This window comes from Melopsittacus undulatus, chromosome 7, assembly GCF_012275295.1.
Source record: "Melopsittacus undulatus isolate bMelUnd1 chromosome 7, bMelUnd1.mat.Z, whole genome shotgun sequence".
Lineage (NCBI taxonomy): Eukaryota > Metazoa > Chordata > Aves > Psittaciformes > Psittaculidae > Melopsittacus > Melopsittacus undulatus.
Window position 1 is genome coordinate 8,405,786 of NC_047533.1, and position 15,358 is coordinate 8,421,143.

At 45.6% G+C, this 15,358-nt stretch overlaps 1 protein-coding gene across 6 annotated transcripts in view; it reads left to right on the forward strand.

The window, feature by feature from the left end:
- Positions 1–15,358, forward strand: part of FGFR3 (fibroblast growth factor receptor 3) — a 56,348-nt gene that overhangs the window by 32,763 nt on the left and 8,227 nt on the right. The window contains exons 5-12 of one of the 6 annotated variants that reach the window (XM_034064923.1): positions 4,299–4,422; positions 4,836–5,026; positions 8,287–8,437; positions 12,238–12,431; positions 13,298–13,443; positions 13,536–13,657; positions 14,866–14,976; positions 15,108–15,298. In XM_034064923.1, the coding sequence (XP_033920814.1) occupies positions 4,299–4,422; positions 4,836–5,026; positions 8,287–8,437; positions 12,238–12,431; positions 13,298–13,443; positions 13,536–13,657; positions 14,866–14,976; positions 15,108–15,298 (1,230 nt within the window). Of the gene's footprint in view, positions 1–4,298; positions 4,423–4,835; positions 5,027–8,286; positions 8,438–9,537; positions 9,683–12,237; positions 12,432–13,294; positions 13,444–13,535; positions 13,658–14,865; positions 14,977–15,107; positions 15,299–15,358 lie in introns of all 6 variants that reach the window. The other 5 variants (XM_034064924.1, XM_034064925.1, XM_034064926.1 and 2 more) reach the window with 5 other exon arrangements.

A 15,358-nucleotide genomic window follows, 5' to 3' on the forward strand; every position in this document is an offset into this window, starting at 1 on the left:
TGGGCCATCGTGCTGGTGGTCATTAACATTCTTGTGGTATAAATCACTGACCCTTGGTCAAGTGTTGGAATCCCTTGTAGCCAGAGTAATAGCATCTGCTCCTTGGCTGCTTGTTTTCTCCCTCCTTGCTTTCTACCAGGAGGTGTTCTGGAAAATGCTCTGGCTCATGTTTATAGATAGAGCTAAGGGATACAAAACCCCACAGCACTCATGATTTGATTAGCCAGAAGTTTCTGTGCTACTGGATATGATGATTTGTGGCAGGATTTTAACAGGAAAATCAGTTCTTTGATTTTGTTACTGTTGTTATTACTTTGTCCCTTGAGGTCACAGTCAGGCTCCTTTATGGCTTTATTTGGGAAGAATAATACTGGCAGCAGCTGATTATAACAAAAATCAGTACAGAAAGAAGGACTCCTGAGCAGTGATTTTTGCCTGCACTCGGTCAGCCCTGGCATATCCCTGGGCTACTATACTAGTAAAGGAAAGAAGGTGATTTTTAGCAAGGCACCTTCATCAGTACTCTGAATAGCTGTGTGCTGATGCCTACCACATCTGAGCATTTTGAAAGGCAGCTAGGCATGCAAAGTGTGCTGGGCTCCAGAAACCAGAACAGGATTCAGAAAGTCTTCCTTCCCCACAGTTTTGGGCTGTTTCTTTCCTGTTAGCTCAGTCCTGTTCCTGAAAGAGCCTTTTGTGATTGCTTCAGTGAAGCCTTTGAAGCTCCCTCCTCAGTCCTTTCCCTGCTCCAGCCTGAATGAGGCTGAGGACACGCTCAGGTTTGGATCTTCTGGAAAGCTAAGGGGGGAAAAGAAGTGGGGAAGCAACTCCTGTGGGTAAACAGCCTTTCAGCAGATAGCATTCACAAAGCACAGGCATCTTTTACTAATTGCAGGCGGTAAGGATCATCATGAAGTGTTTTCAGGCTTGTGTGCACCAACCAAATGGCTTTTGACAAAACTACGTAACGTCAGCTGCACTAAATTATGCTTGCAGAATCAAATCTAAAGCTGAAAGTAATTCCCCATCCCACTTCCCAGTGGTTTTAATCTACCGTTGCGTTTAAATTGACACATTTCATCCTCTGCAACACAGTAGTGAGTCTTTGGCATCGCTGTACTTTGTTTCTCTAGGGGCACCTTCAGCAACAAGCCAATGCTTAAAAGAGCTATTGAAGGCAATGTCAGGCCAATTACAGCAAGATTGGTTTAAGCTCTCTATCTGTCTAGGTGTAGTTCTTTGTCCTTTTCTTAATATAAAGACATCTTTCTCTCTGTAAATTTCCTTCCCTTATTTGCTTGCTTTTACTCTTGAGCTGGGGTTAGATGTAAGTAGTCTAATGTAAATCTCATCCAGTATAAATATACTGATAGATATCAGCTGAGATTTGAACCAGAAAAAGAAATTGAAAGCCTGCTCAGTATCTCATGCATTTAAGATTTAAATTCCCCGTTACACCTTATCTTCATAACAGGATCAGGCAGTTTGAAAAGAATGGGCAAGATCCATATTTGGCAGAGTTTGGTTGGCTTACTTCATCTTGAGATCTGGTCCTAACCCAGAAATCTTTGAACTGAGATTGTTCTCATTTGTTTTCAGTGTGTGGAAGAGTTTCAGTGTTGATTGTGAAAGGTCTGTAGTCACCACATGAAAGCTGACCACTCTTCACTTCTGCCTCTTACAAACTGGGTTTAGATCTGTGTGACTGCCCGGTGTAAAGCCAGCAAGAGAGAAGGGCGAGTGTTGAAAGCATAAAGTGCAGGCTAACCTAGTTCTGTTACAGTTCATCCTTAACTGATAAAGACAAGAAATTCATATGACTTATCATATGAAATTTCCCAAAGAGCATTAATGGTTAAATCCTTGTTGGAATCTCTAATATCGTAAGCCTGTGTGTGTTAAATGACCCTAGAAGGAAAGATTGAGGGGGAGGGGAGATAGAGGATTATCCCTTCCCCAGACCATTGCACTGACTTGCATACCAGTCTGGCAAACACAGGCTGAGGTTCCAAGTGTGTCTGTGTTAGTTTCACAGGAGCCAAGAATGACAGCACCAAATAAACCAGAGGGATTTCCAGTATCTCACCCGATTGATTAATGCCCGCACAAAGTCACTTCATGTTTTTAACGTCTGGTCGAGTGTCATGACTGCCCTAACTTGTGAATACCCCATTTTATTATCCTTTAACTCTAGATGCCAGTCTCAAACTTAAAAAATAAAAAACCCAGAACAAACCAACAAATAAAATAATCTTCTTGCTTCTATAAGAGTTTCCAAACAGGCTCTGCCCCATAGGTCTGTGCCCCCCAGGTTCTCCTCTCTGTTCTAAGTCCAAAGTCCCCATCACAAACCTGGTAATGAGAAGGGCTTTGAAAGTGTTATAAAAGCATCTTTGAAAGTGCATCCTAAGAAAAACACCTAACTTGGACCTGATTTTATAATACAGATCAGCCTAGGGAGTCATCCATGTACCTGGAGCCCCAGTTCTTTGGAGTAGCTCCTAGGGGTTCCAGACGCAAGTGCTTTGCAATGCTGAAAAGTGGGTTAGAAAAAGTCTTTTAGGCACAACTACGAGACAAGCCAGTATGGAAATAAGCCACGGAGCAGCCACAAATTTGCATTGAAACTTCCTTGACAGTCTGGTATGTTCAGCTGTGAACTGAGGGTCCAGGTTTTCTGTTCTCAGAGCTCCTTTCACCCTGTAATTGCCATGCTGTGTAAGGCACCAAGTGGCACGTTGCATTACAAGAAGTGGAATGTTGGTTCTGCATTGAGCTCCATCTGTGCTGTTCTGTGTGGGCAAAGGGTGCAGTCAGACCTGACCAGACAATAACCAGGATTTCTGTACAGACTTTGACACAGGCTCCTATTTCATATAACCTGAAATTAAATGCTGTATTCAGCGGTCTCTGAAAAGTGGGGTGCTCAGCAGTTCTGTTCTCAGGGAAGCAGAGATTTATAAAAGCTTTGTTAAAATGACTTGTGCTCGCCTATCTTGCAACTAAGCTGTCTACTCCTAGAATCACAGAATGGTTTGGGTTTGAAAGGACCTTAAGATCACCTAGTTCCAACCCCCCTGCCATGGGCAGGGACGCCTTACACTAGTTCTGTGACTTTTAAACATTCTCTTTGTAAAGCCCTGGCTTTAATTGTGACTTGGCCCTTTAAAGGGAAGCATGTGGATGCAATTTATGTGTAGCTAAAGAGGTTAAATGACTTCATATTAGAGTTCACCTGCTGCAGCAAGAAAACTCCAGGAGCAATTACACCCTTGTTTTTTCCATCAGCCCTTGACATTCTGTATTGTAATCTCCTGCTTCTGTGTCCTTGGAGTCACCTTCAAAATGCTCAGTGAAGTTAGGTGTTCTGCTCTGGGCAGCCAAAGGCATTAAATTAATATCCAGAGATTTGAAGAACTTTTGTATGCTATGCATCCTAAAATCATCTTTGTTACTGTTGGTTGCTTTCTGTATTAATTCAAGATTTGCTTTCCATATCCGTTATATCCTTTATACTCATTAGAAACAAATGTTCTAGCTGGGATCACAGGGCACTCGGTCAGAGTGGAGACATGGGTTGTGCTTTCCTTTCTGCTACTGAGCAGCTAACAGCTCTGGACCTGAGCCACATCCAGAAAACCAAGCAGTATAAAACTTGGTGCCAAAATAGAAGGGCTGACCAAGCATCCTAGGGACCAGACTTCAGGCTGGGCCTGTTTTCTCCTGTTCTTTACAGGGATTTTAGAGGACTAAGTTAGTTGTAGACATTCAGTTCTGCTCAGACAACTGCCATGACCTGTTGCTTCCATAGCATGCATCTTTAAAACACATTATAGATGCAGCAGTATGATTTTTGTTTGTAGTCATCTTATGGGTTATATGTAGCAGTTGGTAATCATCTGCAGATGAGAGTACAATATTTTGAGCTGACAAAGTCTCTGGATCAGAGTGGTCTGGCAGAGGGGACCAGCAGATCAGAGTTAGCTGATGCTTTCTGTGTTCTAATGAGAGGTGCCACATTCAGCTGGTTTCATTATTGTTATTGTGGAAGCATCAACAAGTCACCTTGCAATCTCAGTGTGTTTTGCTGTGTTGCCCTGTTCCTGCCTTGGTCTTAATTCCTTTTCACATTAAGCCTTTAATGACCCTTGAGATGGGTCCTTGTGATGTTCAGGCCTATTCTGGGGTCCATTCATGCTGGCCAAGTATATAGAAGCTCACTGATTGTTCACTGATTTGAATAGTCTGGTGGTGATGGTACTTGACCGCAAGCTTGATGGTTTAATTTCTTCTTCTAGTTGCGACACCAGCAGTGGAGCTTGGTGATGGAGAGTGTTGTGCCATCAGATCGAGGAAATTACACCTGTGTTGTGGAGAACAAATACGGCAACATTAGGCACACGTACCAGCTTGATGTATTAGGTGAGATTTCACTGTTTTCCTTCAACAGCTGATCTGTGGTGTGTGACTAGATATGGGAAACAGGAGCTTGGTTTCTTTCCCAAAATACTGGATCATGTGTCTTCTAAAACCAACAACAAACTTCCTTTGGGCCAACAATTCAGCCTCAGATATGTGATCAATAAATTACTTATCCGGTCTACAAAGGAGCCAGAGAAGGAATGGCAGGGCTGAGATGCCTCCTCCATTCCTGGATGGTTCTTCCCTGTTGGGCTTGAGAAGCACTAAATAAAGTGGTGACCAGAACACCTTTGGGGGTCAGTCCCAATCTTCACCCTCTCTGCTGAAAAGGCAGGAGATGAAGGGTTCAGAGGATTCATGCTGGAAAAAGGACAAGTGAATTAATTAGGATTTCCCTCTATTTTCTGTTTCAGAGAGGTCGCCCCACCGACCAATCCTGCAAGCAGGGCTCCCTGCCAACCAGACCGTGGTGGTAGGGAGCAATGTGGAGTTTCACTGCAAGGTTTACAGTGATGCCCAGCCTCACATCCAATGGCTGAAGCATGTGGAAGTCAATGGCAGCAAATATGGCCCCGATGGGACGCCCTATGTCACGGTGCTGAAGGTTGGTACACACTCACTCTTCTCAGCCTCAGGGCAGTCCTTCTTTAAGCCCACACAGTGGAATACTCTGCTTTTTGGAGGGGGTACAGCAAAAGTGTCCTGAAGTCAATGTTCCATACTCTTCTATTTGCCAGAGATAACACAACTACTGTAGTGGCAGAGATAAGCAAAGTAGTTGTAACAGCTGAGACAACTGGGAGAAATGCAGCATAATGAAAGAGCTGTCAGATTGCGTTTGACCTGAAATTGTAAAAATAACCTTTTCTTTTTTTACAGCTTCAATAGAGGTATTTTCAGCACTTACTAAAATAAAAGGCTCCCAACTAAAACACATTCTTTCGTTTTCATGTAAACACACTGCAGCGTGCACATACTAAATAATGCTGAAGTACCAGCACCTGTGAGCCAAGATAGCCTTGTTCCAGCCACTAACATTTGTGAACATTGCTATTATCCATGCTCAGGAAAACCTTGATTGAGCAAAAACTCACTTTACTTTGCTAAAATGCTGTCATGAAAGGGAATTTCCAGATTACAGCCAGAACAAAGCCAGTGGGTCTGGTTTCCCCTCAACCTGGGTAAATATAAAAAGGAGAGAATGGAGAGCAAAAAGCACATTTGACTTCTAAAATGTCTTTTTCCTTTAAGCATTTCAAGGTATTCTGTGTTGGTGTTTATTAAAATGTATAGGGCCAAATGGAGTTTTTCTGGCTCTGTGGTTATAGCTGAAAGGAGACTTTGTCCCTACAGTTTCAAGCTGAGGTTGTCCTGTGCGTAGACATACCCCATACACATCCTGCTGCACACACCCTCCGTCTCTTTGTATGAAGCTTAAAAAACACCCTACTTATCAGACATCTACAAAACTGTAACTCAGCCAGATACATGATAATAAAAGCCAGAGACCCTGGAAATAATTACACAGATTGAAATAACAGATTGGTTGGAAGAAATGGTTGGAGACCGTTCTTCAGGATTGGCAACACGTGCTTCTCGCGAGTTGATAGAACTTTTTCTTTCCTCGCTGTCTCTCCAAATGTGTTTGAATTATGCATATTTGAATTTCCCCCCTGGTTTCACAGCCCAGTACCAAGCTCTGAATAGCTGCCTGTGTCACATGCCATCTAGTATAGTCTCCGGGCTCCGTGTGTGGTCCCCGTGGGATAAAGTGCTACCTTTTGGAAGTTTGCAGAGCCGCTGCGATCAGTGCCTTGTGTCACAAGCACAAGCTCCCATTTTGCTGTGGCAAAGAACATATAAATAGTCCGCATAAATAGTGTTTTAAAATGAAGTTGGAGCGGCACCGGGGTGGCTAGGTAATTAGAATTGCCAAATACCTTCTCTTCTGTGAACGGCAAAGGCTCCACATTCCTCGAAGGGGAGCACAGGCAGGCGTTTGAATGCACAAGTTTTGTTTGGTTTTATTTTTTTGCTGAATAGGACCAGCACACGTCTATTTACTACTTCTGGTTAATCAGGAATGCTTTGAATTGTATTAACGCCGGCATCAGCGCTGGGGCATGGAGCATTTCCATTTTGGGATGCATCTTTTGTGCGCTAGTACTGGGCCTCCGTGGAGCTGTGTCAAGCCCAGCTTTGCAGGGGTTTTGTTTTTATGTGTGTGTGCTTGTATTTTAAAGCTAAAGATCTGATAAAGTGATCTCACTGTCCTCTTGAGGCCAGCCTGTTGGCTTTATGGATTCGTTCCCCTTGTGCCACACACTGCTGTTGCTTTGACCCAGCATCCCAGCCGTGCTGCTGGAGCCGGGTGCTGTTAATAGCCCTTCCCTGCCTACAGCTGCTTTAGAAAAGGCTCCCTCCTGCCCATTGCTGTGGTGCCTGCAGGGAGATATGGCTTTTTTATCAGCCTGCCCTTCCCTCCTGCTTTCAGGAGATTTTGTGGAGTGTAGGAGCCACTATGGGGCAGTTTATGTATGGGGAGTATCCCAGTCTCTATTGCAGCAAGGGGGATAGAGAGGTGCCCGGCACATGCAATTCCCCCACCTTACATCTAAATGGCGGGGGGGGGGAAGCAAAACCCAGCCCAGTCCAGATGGATAAGTTGAATGCTGTACTTTCAGGCCATTTCTTAACAGCCTGACAAAACCAAGCCATCACCTGTTCTTGAAAGCCTGGGCTAATTTGTGATCAAAGGAAACCCCTTTTTCTTTGCAGAAGAGCACTAAATGCATTCCAGTTACAGAGAGTGGGCTGGCAACACTGTGCCCAAGCTTTGTCAAAGGCTAAATTGTATGTTCTGCATTGAAACATGCCCAGTTTAATTATAAACAAGGCAGCAACAGCAGGCAGGCACGTTTCCCTGCTAGGACAGACAGACTTGCCAGCACATAAGCCTTAGAGATGAGATCAGGTCAAAACTGGTGGTGTTTGTCATCAACTATGGACATTGGGGCTTCCTTTTGATGCCACCTCTGGGTTCAGTTCCTAATAACCTATCAGATCTGGCAGCCCAGTTGATTTTAGAGGGCTGCAAGTCTTATTGGCAGAATCAGGGCTTTAAGGTACCGAGACTGGGATGGAGAGACCAAAAATGAGAAGAGTAATTGGCTTATTTTCACTTCCAGAACTGCAGTTGGTAGTTTTCCGAGACTTTCCCTGGGCTCCGAGGCCACCCAAAATGGTTGTGCATTTTCAACCAAAATAAAAACAACTGTTTGGTGTTTAGGGAAAAAACCTGATGTGCTGTTGTGGCAGCGTGGAAGAAGAGACATGAAATCCTTGCTTAAGAGTCTGAAGTTTGTTTGATTTATGTGCACCACTTTATTTAGTAAAGAGGCTCCTATAAGCAGTGGAAAAAATTACAGCTAATTTCTGAAAGGCAAAGTCAGCAGTGAGTTTTCAGACCGCCACTGCTTATATTTTGTTTCCAAATTCTATTTTGGAATCTGATAATTGAAACAGTATTTGCTGAGCCGGGTTGCAAACACAATTCTCTGCTTAAGCCCTTTCTCTGGTGCTCCTGTCTGCTGAGTTATGGAGAAACCACAGGGCCTCTGCTGTCGGATGGAGAAGTGGGGAATTGGTGTGTGAAGGGAAGGGATTCACCTTCACGTGGTTTGGGGGCCAGAAGCAACTCCTCTTCCTCACCCAGGTCCTGGGTTAAGTCTCTCACCATAGGGTGAGCAGGGGATGTTGCCGCAGCAGAAAACAGATAGCCGTGAATAGTCAATCCTAGCTGATATAGGTGTGATGAGGTATTGCTTGGTTTACTGAAGTTCAGGTTTCTGTCTATTCCTGCAGTCTTGGATCAGTAAAAACGCTGAAGCCGATGCTAACCTAAATCTGTTCAATGTGACAGAACAAGATGAAGGAGAATATCTGTGTAGAGCCAACAATTTCGTAGGCATAGCCGAAAAACCATTTTGGCTCCACATTCGCAAACCAAAACCAGGTAAACCACAGACTCTGTCCCAAGGCCCTGGCAACTGCGAGAATGAGCTATAACAATTTTAAGAAGCTAGTGATTAAAATTCCTATTCATTTTGTATTATACCCTGTCAACTGACGCTGAATGGCTTGATCTTATTTTCTTGCTAATTTTTTTTAAACAAGAATGTGACGCCTATACAGCAATTGCCATGGAAAAATTCCCACAATAAAATGACTGTCAGATTTTGCTATCAACTCTTCTTGCTTTTATTCCTTTCCCTTCTTTACAATTGAGTGCTGATAACAGAATTGCATGTTAATGACCTGTGACGTTCAAAGCTCTGGAAACCCAAGCTGTTTGGAGATTTTCACCTGTAAAACTGATACAATCACTTCTGTCCCTTGGAGAAGTAATGGAGAAATAAGTGTCAACATTAGCTCGAGCAAATATGTTAAATAGAGAGAGCAGCAGCAATCTCATGGGCTCTGGGTTTGGCTCCAGCGTGGAGGGTTGGGCTGCTGTGTTGCTCAGTGCCACTGCAGGAAAGCTCCTTTACAGGCACCTTCTTGCTATTGGCCAGAGTTACGGTACAGTATCAAGGGCTGTATAATCAATATATGCTTTGAGATGCCCACTCTGAAAACTTTGTAAAAAGTTCCAAAATTTCATCGTTTTTTGGATGAAATGAACCAAAATGTTTGTATTTTCCTCTGATCAGCACTTGAGTCTTTCCCCACTACATCTCCCCTCCTTCCTCCTTTCTCTCTGTCTTTCCTCTTCTCTTTTACCACCCTCCTTTCCCCACTCCTGTACTCACCCTACTAACTTGAAGTCAGTCATATTGTGGGGGCAATTTTTCATTTGGATGCCTTTGCTTGCATGCTTCTTTAGTGGGACAGAGTAAGAACCTGGTGAAGGGAACCTTTTTTGCTTTTGACTACAGGTTGCAGAGGGGAATGAATAAATGAATGTGGAAGATGGGCCATTGGAAAATAATACAAACCAAACCACCTTAATCTGCTTTTGAGATTTGCCTGTGGTGTCCTCACACTTGCTGGGAATGTGGCTTATTCTCTGTTTTCCCTCTTTTCTATACGTGTGTGTTTTTTTTTCCCCTGTAGACGGCAGGTGTTAACACAACGGATAAGGAGCTAGAGATTCTGTACTTGCGAAATGTTACTTTTGAGGATGCTGGGGAATATACTTGTCTCGCAGGGAATTCTATTGGGTTCTCACATCACTCTGCTTGGCTGACGGTGCTACCAGGTATTTTCTTCTCTGCTGGCCTCTCCTTTCCTCTCCAGGGTGCCTTTATGTTTTGCTTTAGAAATGCCAAGTTCCTTCACACCGCCCCTTGCTTGGAAAGAGGGGGTGCTCTTTGGGAGCAAATCCTTTGGGATTTGCTGCAGGCTCCTGTTGCATACTCACAGCTGACACTTTTTGCATTGCAGCTCAACATTTGCATTACTATTGCAGTAATGGCATAGAATGCCCAGTGTCCTTTTTGATCTAGATAACAAGGAAGTGTTCACAGCCTCCTTGTTAGGAGACTGTTAAGCCAAATTTAGGAGCTTTCTCTTTTTACACTGACAGTGACAGAAGGAAACCTCCCCATCAGATGATCCAGGGCACCTAAATTGGGCATGGACTGTGGATCATCTTAGGGAGGAACCTTTCTGTCTAATCTCATATCTTAACTTGAAATAAGATGCATAAGTGCTTGGTGTGAGTGCACCCTTCCCTGCCTGTAGCATTATTTCCACTTCACAGATGAACAGGCCAAGACAGTGATCTCAAACAGAAGCTCGAGGAGACTCATGTGTAGACAGAGGCCAGGAGTCCTGGCTCCCAGGGGCATTGCATGCTGCCTGCTCCAGCTGGGATCGATGAAAGCTGCAGCAGGCTTAAAACTCAAGGCCAGGGTGACCTCAGTTTTGTGGTCCTTTCATGTGCAAAAGCTCTCATTGACGATGAAGCCAGCGCAGAATATGCAACAGACAGGTCTGCTCTTCAAAAGAGGAGAATGAGACTGTGCTGTCCCTTCACCTGCAGAAGCTGCCTCCAGCAATGGGGCAGGCTTGAGCACACTCCAGGAAAGCACCAGCAATATTCATACAGAATCTCATGGGTGCTGTGCAGGAACAGACCTGGACTATGTTCACTAGACCTTAACTGAAAAGGCACAGAAAATCCTGTACACCCCACTTTGGCTAAAGCAGTCATACACCACATTTGGGTCCAGCTCACAACATATCCATCTCAGGATGTGTTTAGGAACTGGAAACTTTGGCATTTCTAATCTTGACTTTATCTGTGCGGGTGGCTCGGATGTAATTGCTTGTTCTGGGGCTCAAGGTGTCTTTCATGCTCAAACCTGCTGCTGGTCTTTCCTCTGTGTATTTGCCAGCTCTATAATAGCTGATCGGATCCTGTTTCTGCTTCTGCTATCCACTGGATGAGAAATCATTTTCTTTGGTTATAAGACCAATGTCTCTGTTATTTTGAAAATCTCCTGGTGCTGTCTCATCCAACTGTTTTTACTGTGTGTGAACCTCTCATTCAAGCAAAGAATAAGCAGGAGAAAACCCACCCAAAGCCCTGAAGTGGAACTTTATACTGAAGTCAGACGGAGTGATTGACAGCTGTCTGTGCAGCAGCAGGCCCCGAAGTGCTGCCCACAGAGAGGGCACAGGATACAGCCCGACTGCTTGTAAACCCTTGTCCACACTGCGGGAGATGTGAAGCAGAGGCAGCATAGCTGCGGCACCAACCATAGCATCTGATCCCAGGAGGTCTGGTAACCCTTCCTCACAGGAGGGGATGGCTCCATGCAGGATCAGACCCTGCATCACTGGCACAGCCCCTAGTGTCACCAACAGGCCTTTCCCTATGTCCCCCTGGACACAGCCACTGAAGAGCAGACATGGAGCCTGCTGCTGCCAGGGGAAAGCTCCTGCTGCTTGCTGAAGATGCTGCTTTGGGGCAGCAGTGATGTACATGAGCTGTTGGCGAGCTAACCATGCCGGCATGACTTCATTATAAAGTTTCCCACTTCTGACTGTTCCTCTGATGCCAGCACTGCTTTTGGGAACAGAAAACCAGTCCCACCAGTCCTTCTTCCTCCGGTGTTTGTGCCTGTCCTGAAAGGAACAAGGAGAAGAAACACAGCTGAGCTTTGCAGGTCCCGAAAAAGCCTTGCTAGCAGGTAGCCATGGCTGGTTGGTTCATGCCATCATCCCCAGCTCAGCTGCCTCTTTGAGTCAGACCATCCAGCCTCTTCTCAGCAGAACTAAGTTTTCATTAAATAATTGTGCAGATTGAGAGGCCTTCGCCTTGTGTGATGCCTTACCCTGGGTGCCCTTTGAGCTCCTTGGTCCCGCAGGGCAGGCACTGGTCCAGTGGAAATCTTTGATGAAGAAGTCAGATCAGCAAAATGCATCAAACCCTAGTCCTGCAGCCTTTGCACATCCAAGACATCCAGCCATGTGTGGATGGGCAGGGAAAGCAAGATCTGGGTCAGAGGAACAGCACAAAGGTGATACCTTCAGCCTAGAGCACTGGTTTTCAACCTGCGGGATGAAGGCTGTTAGAAACCCCAGGGTTGCATCACAGTGCAGTAAAATTACCCCCCAAAAGGCAGACTGTTTCAGCTACAGCCGCAGGTTGAAAACCACTGGCCTGGGAGAGCCCCCTCACTGAAGTCACTCAGCAGATTGGCATAGATGAGCAAGTCCTCCCCAAATTCTTTGCACTGCTTTTGTGTAGCTGCATGTAGACAGCTGCCTACCCCATCCTGACCGGTGTCTCTTGTCACCCCGCAGCGGAGGAGCTCATGGAAATGGATGATTCGGGCTCAGTGTATGCTGGCATTTTCAGTTACGGCATTGGCTTTATTCTCTTCGTCCTGGTGGTGGCCGCTGTGGTTGTCTGCAGGATGAAAATGCCAAACAAAAAAGCCATGAACACCCCCACTGTACAGAAAGTCTCCAAATTCCCACTCAAGAGACAGGTAACAGAAAGTAGATACAAGATTCCTATTCCCCCCTATGGTCATCCCTCTCTTTTTTCCCCTCCCTGAAATGTTCTCTCTAGGTCCAGCACTCTGCCAGGAAAACACTGCCCCAGAGGGACATAAGTTGGCTGCATCTAGGAGTTTAACCCCCTCTTATTGATTTGTTTCTGTTCCAGTGGAGCAGTAGCTGGTGCCAGCTGACTCTGGTTCATGAGCAGCTATGTTTCAGTTGCCCTTGTCCAAGAGGGGCTGGCAGTGCAGCCATGGATGCCACAGAAGGCACATCTTGCAGGGGAACAGTTTAGTCCAGGCTCCCTGGAGGAGCTCCTTGGGGAGCATAGAGCACGTTTAATTGTGCTTGTCCCTGCTTTCACAGAGGTCACTGATGAATCCAAACCAATTCTTATGGAGGTGGGAGAAGGTCCTCTTTCTCCATGCAGTTAGGGATGATCTGCCACGTGTTATTGGACAGGGGCAGGAGCAGCAAAAGGCACCATGTAAAACCACAGGGTGAGGGATACAGATTTCACAGCTTTGGCTGCAAGCTTGTGGTGGGTATTTACAGTGCCAGTACAGAAGTCACTCCACAGCTTGTACATGCTGTGGAGACACACATGGAACAAATGAATGGATTAAACCTGCCTGCTAGAGGGCACAGCTGACCTATCCCTCCCTTCCACCAGCTAACAATCTGACCACAGTGCAGTTCTGCAAGGAAGTGGGGAGAAATAGAGGGTTTCCCATTTAGAAATTGCCAGAAAAGTGTCACTGAGCAAAGATAGCTCAAACCCCCTCCGTGACCCATCTCAGGCAGTGCCCGGCCTGGGAATACAGTTGTCAATAACACTTCATTTGCTCTACCCAAGCAGGTGTCGTTGGAGTCCAACTCTTCCATGAATTCCAACACACCCCTGGTCCGGATCACACGTCTCTCCTCCAGCGATGGGCCGATGCTAGCCAATGTCTCCGAGCTGGAACTGCCTCCAGATCCTAAGTGGGAATTGGCACGCTCTCGGTCAGTCAGACCCACGGGTCACAATCCCAGTGCCTGCTGGTAATGCCACCATCCTGGTACCTACTAATATAACTGCTTGTTCCTCCCTTCAGCCTGACCTTGGGGAAGCCGCTCGGTGAAGGGTGTTTTGGCCAAGTGGTGATGGCAGAAGCGATTGGGATCGATAAGGACAAGCCAAACAAAGCCATCACTGTTGCTGTCAAGATGTTAAAAGGTATGGGAATTCTACAGAGAGCAGAACAGCATCTAGCACTGGGATTTCCTCTCTTCACTTCTTTTATACAAACAGATACAACAGAATAAAACAAGAACAGCTTCTCATCCCTTTCACCCACATAGCCTGAGGGCGATGGCTGTCTCCTAGGAGAGCACCTAAAAGTGCAAATCCTATCAGGAAGAGGGACTGGGAATTAACCCAGTTCTTTGCCAAGGGGTAATAGCATCCCTGAGAAAAAGGGGAACCCCCTTCCTGTCTAGCCAACTCTATGAATCAGCCCACTCCTTACTCCTCCTTTAACCAGCGCTGCCTGTTCTCACAAAACCTTATGCAACAAGCTCAGGTGAAGGTTGCAGACATTTGGTTGACAGACTCCTTTGTGAGGAGTCTCTTCACTAAAGACACTTGATCCCAAACTCCCAAGAGGTTAAAGGGAAGCCAGAAGTGGAGGAGTCACTGGGCACCTTCATACGAGTCTGTTCCCATCCTTGCCCTCTGCACAGTAAACACAGGCAACATGCAGACAGAATCACCCTGGGGAGTTCAGCTGGAGCAAGCAGGGCAGATGTTCCAGCTGTGAGCAGCCCGGGGTTGAGGCTACATGGGGTGACAGCTTTACAAAAATAACAGTTCTTATCAGAAAAGGATTTGTTTAATTTACATTTCTGTCATTCTGAAGTTGCTTTTGGAAGCAGGAGCATTTCCATCTTGCTAAACCAAAGTGTTCATTTGGGGACATTTCTCTCCATTTTTCTACTGTTGTAGAAAACTTGCAGCTTTCCATGAAAAAAAATGCATTCCTTCCTGTAACCCACCTCCCAGCTCTGACCTTCCACAGTCCTTAACTCTTTGCCTCTGGAGGTGAGGGAGGAAAACAATCGGAAAGGCAAAATTATCCCAGGTACCAAAAGTGACTTTATTTCTTTAATACTTCACAGGATGAAACAGAAGATGAAAGACTTTGTTAATTCCCATATGAAAGTTTATCTCAGTTTATTTGGGTTTTTTATCTTTCCTTGTGGTAGTCAGTTTTGGTTTTGATTCTTCTTCCCCAAAGTAGGATAAAAACAAACAAACACTGCCATATTTTGAGTTCTGTTTTCCCCACCAAAACCCCACGTGTCTATGCAGCAGTTGTATTGACAGCTTCATGAAACACTTACTTTCCTCCTGACATTTTTGCTTTCCATCCTTGCTTTCCCCAGATGATGCCACAGACAAGGACCTTTCTGACCTGGTCTCTGAGATGGAAATGATGAAGATGATTGGGAAGCATAAAAACATCATTAACCTCCTTGGTGCCTGTACACAGGACGGTACGTAGCAAAGCAGCTTGCAGGGCTGTGGGAGGTTTGGGTTGTCCCTTCTGTGTAACTACTCAGTGGTTGCCCAGAACATCCCAGATGAGCTGTTCCTCCATTGGATCCTGATGTGCTCTTGCTTGCAGGACCGCTCTATGTGTTGGTGGAATACGCGTCAAAGGGGAACTTGCGGGAATACCTCAGGGCACGTCGCCCACCTGGCATGGACTATTCCTTCGACACCTGCAAGCTGCCTGAGGAGCAGTTGACATTTAAAGACCTGGTTTCCTGCGCCTACCAGGTGGCCCGGGGCATGGAGTACTTGGCATCTCAGAAAGTGAGTTGAGAAACCTCATTTGGTAGAAGCATCAGTCAGACCCGTGTGTTCAAAGGCATG